This window comes from Berghia stephanieae, chromosome 3 (genome assembly GCF_034508935.2).
Source record: "Berghia stephanieae isolate SIO BIC M18660-M18661 chromosome 3, UCSD_Bste_1.3, whole genome shotgun sequence".
NCBI lineage: Eukaryota > Metazoa > Mollusca > Gastropoda > Nudibranchia > Aeolidiidae > Berghia > Berghia stephanieae.
Window position 1 is genome coordinate 16,058,673 of NC_088362.1, and position 2,500 is coordinate 16,061,172.

At 39.0% G+C, this 2,500-nt stretch overlaps 1 protein-coding gene across 1 annotated transcript in view; it reads left to right on the forward strand.

Annotated features, from left to right (window-relative positions):
- LOC144967223 (uncharacterized) overlaps positions 1-2,500 on the forward strand; it is a 17,465-nt gene that overhangs the window by 14,604 nt on the left and 361 nt on the right. The window contains exons 10-11 of the mRNA XM_078904172.1: positions 425-527; positions 2,397-2,500. The exon at positions 2,397-2,500 is cut by the window's right edge and continues 361 nt beyond it. Coding sequence (XP_078760298.1) covers positions 425-527; positions 2,397-2,500 — 207 coding nt within the window. The remainder of the gene's footprint in view (positions 1-424; positions 528-2,396) is intronic.

Genomic DNA, 2,500 nt, shown 5'->3' on the forward strand with positions numbered 1-2,500 from the left:
CTAACACTGAAATATATTTTTTTATCACTCAAACACAATAGCAGTAAGTTCTTGCGATAAATAATTTCTTAAGCAAAACATGCTCTACAACACGCTGTTCATTTTCTTTAAATTTTATGATGTACAAAAGAAATTTGAATAAGAAAATGTTGATTGCATCGTAACGAATGTGACGATTTTCCTATAGTTGGTAAGGGGAGGGTTAAAAAGTCGGTCTTCTTCAATTGGGTTGTAAATAAATAGCATCTTAACTACACGTGACCTTTGATTCAGTGAAGAAAAGTAGCTTTTAGCCAAATCTGTACAATCTATAGCATAAATGGAATTAAAATAAAATAGATAGTGAAGTATAACATGTACCCATACTCTGTCGTCACCCTGTACACACTTTGATTTCATAATAAGTTTAACTCTTTCATTGCAGCTGTGCCACTACACAGCATCCAACATGTCATTGGTCTGGAGAATAGACTGACAGACGTCCGAGACGAGCTCATAAGGAGTTTCTACGTAGATCTTATGCAATAGTAAGTCATCTCAATCTCGATAATTAACTATTTAACAACAATTCGATTTTACCCTAACTGGAGATCGTATCTTTCTGATTCAACAAAGAGAGCAGTAATGGAGTTGTCACTGTTAAAAGAAAAATTTCGTTTGTGCGGCTATGTGGTTTATGGTATGACAGTTGCCTTTGGACTGAAAGGTCCAAGGTTCGAGACCCGCCCTGAGCGGGGTATAGTTGTGTCCTTGAAAAAACTCTTTACTCACATCCTTTCACCGTACTCAGGTGTAAAATGAGTGCCTGACCATTATCAGCGCCTAACAGATGACTTACATGTTAAGTGTTGCTGTTTGCTAGGGACCTCTTGTAAAGAAATTTGAGCACATTTAGTGGATATTGCGCCATATAAATGTGCATCTTATAAGTATGAATATATTGCAAGTATAAGAAAAGAAAATGAAAATTATAATACTTGAAGTTATTGTAATTAAATATTACGTAAAACTGAAAATATCGACATTTGATAGCACCACTCTATTTTTATTGTATTATATCCATTGAGAGATTACTATACCATGGTAATGTTAGTCTCCATATTAATCATTACAGGCGGAATCAAATTTTATAAAACCTCACACCCTGTTTCATTATGTTAGATCTGCATTTAGTGGACATAAATAGAAAGAAAAGAATCCATTGTCGTCGTTAAAGGATTAATTGGATAATTTGAACAGATGTAACATGTAACATAGACATCGTCATCATCATTGCCTTTTTCACCCTGGGTCAAGGTATAGGCCACAGACAAACAGTTTCCATCCTTCTCTATCCCGAGCTAACTTTTTTTTTATCTCATTCCAGGTCTTACCACTTCTCTGTATATCAGCTTCTTTAATTCTTCTCCATGTTCCTCGTGGCCTTCCCTTGATCTTCTGCCCTGAGGGTTCCAGTCCAATACTTTCTTTGTTATAGTTGAGTCATTCTTTCTAAGCGTGTGTCCAATCCACCTCTATCGTCTTCTTCATATTTCCTCTCCCACTGGTTTCTGCTGTGTTCTTTTCCATACTTCTTCATTAGAAGCTCAAGCCGCATCGCTATCACTTGAGAACGGCGAGACAACATTATAACTCTTTATTAAGGAGTCCTGATAATTCATTTGGTCGAGCATTCGCTTCACAAGCAAAGAGACCGAGAGCGATTCCGGTCCGGTAAATGGTGAAGTCAAGATTTTTAAACAACCCCCCCCCCCCATCAAAGATGGGAAAACTATTTTTGGAAAAGAGGCTCAATCTGAACGATGGAGGGAACATTTCAACTGCCTTCTGAACATAGACATAAACCACTTAAAATGTTGCGTTCCTGATCCTGTTATTCAGACTTGATAAACTTGACTTATGCCTCTTGGCTCCTGGCCGAGCATAGGGCCTCAACAGCACTCTTCCAGCTTCTTCTGTCCTTGGCACAGACCTTTGCCTCACTCCAGGTAAGATCACGCACAGATCTTTGTGAAGGCTTCTCCTCCAAGTCTGTTTTGGACGACCCCGTTTCCTCTTGCCCTGTGGGTTCCATTCGAGAGCCTGCTTGGTTATATTACAGAGCTCTTTCCGCAGGGTATGGCCAACCCATCGTCACTTTCTGCGTCTGACCTGGACATCCATTTGCTCTTGGTTTGTTCTTGTCCAAAGGTCAGCATTTGGCACTTTGTCAAACCATTTCAACCTGAGTATTTTTAGAAGACAGCGATTGACAAAAGTTTGTATCTTGGCTGATGTGGTCAAGGTTGTTCGCCAAGACTTGATAAAACCATCCATAATTCAATCTCAATGAGCGAGAAAACATTGTAATTTGTACAATTTTATCTCTTTAGCTTTACTTCGATTTCTATCCACAGCAAAGCTATGAGCCAGCAATTTAGATCCCAAATGAACGCCAAACTGGGTCTGATTCAACAAATTGAAGCCAAACTGGGCACACCCATTCGTTCAGCTTTGGCCG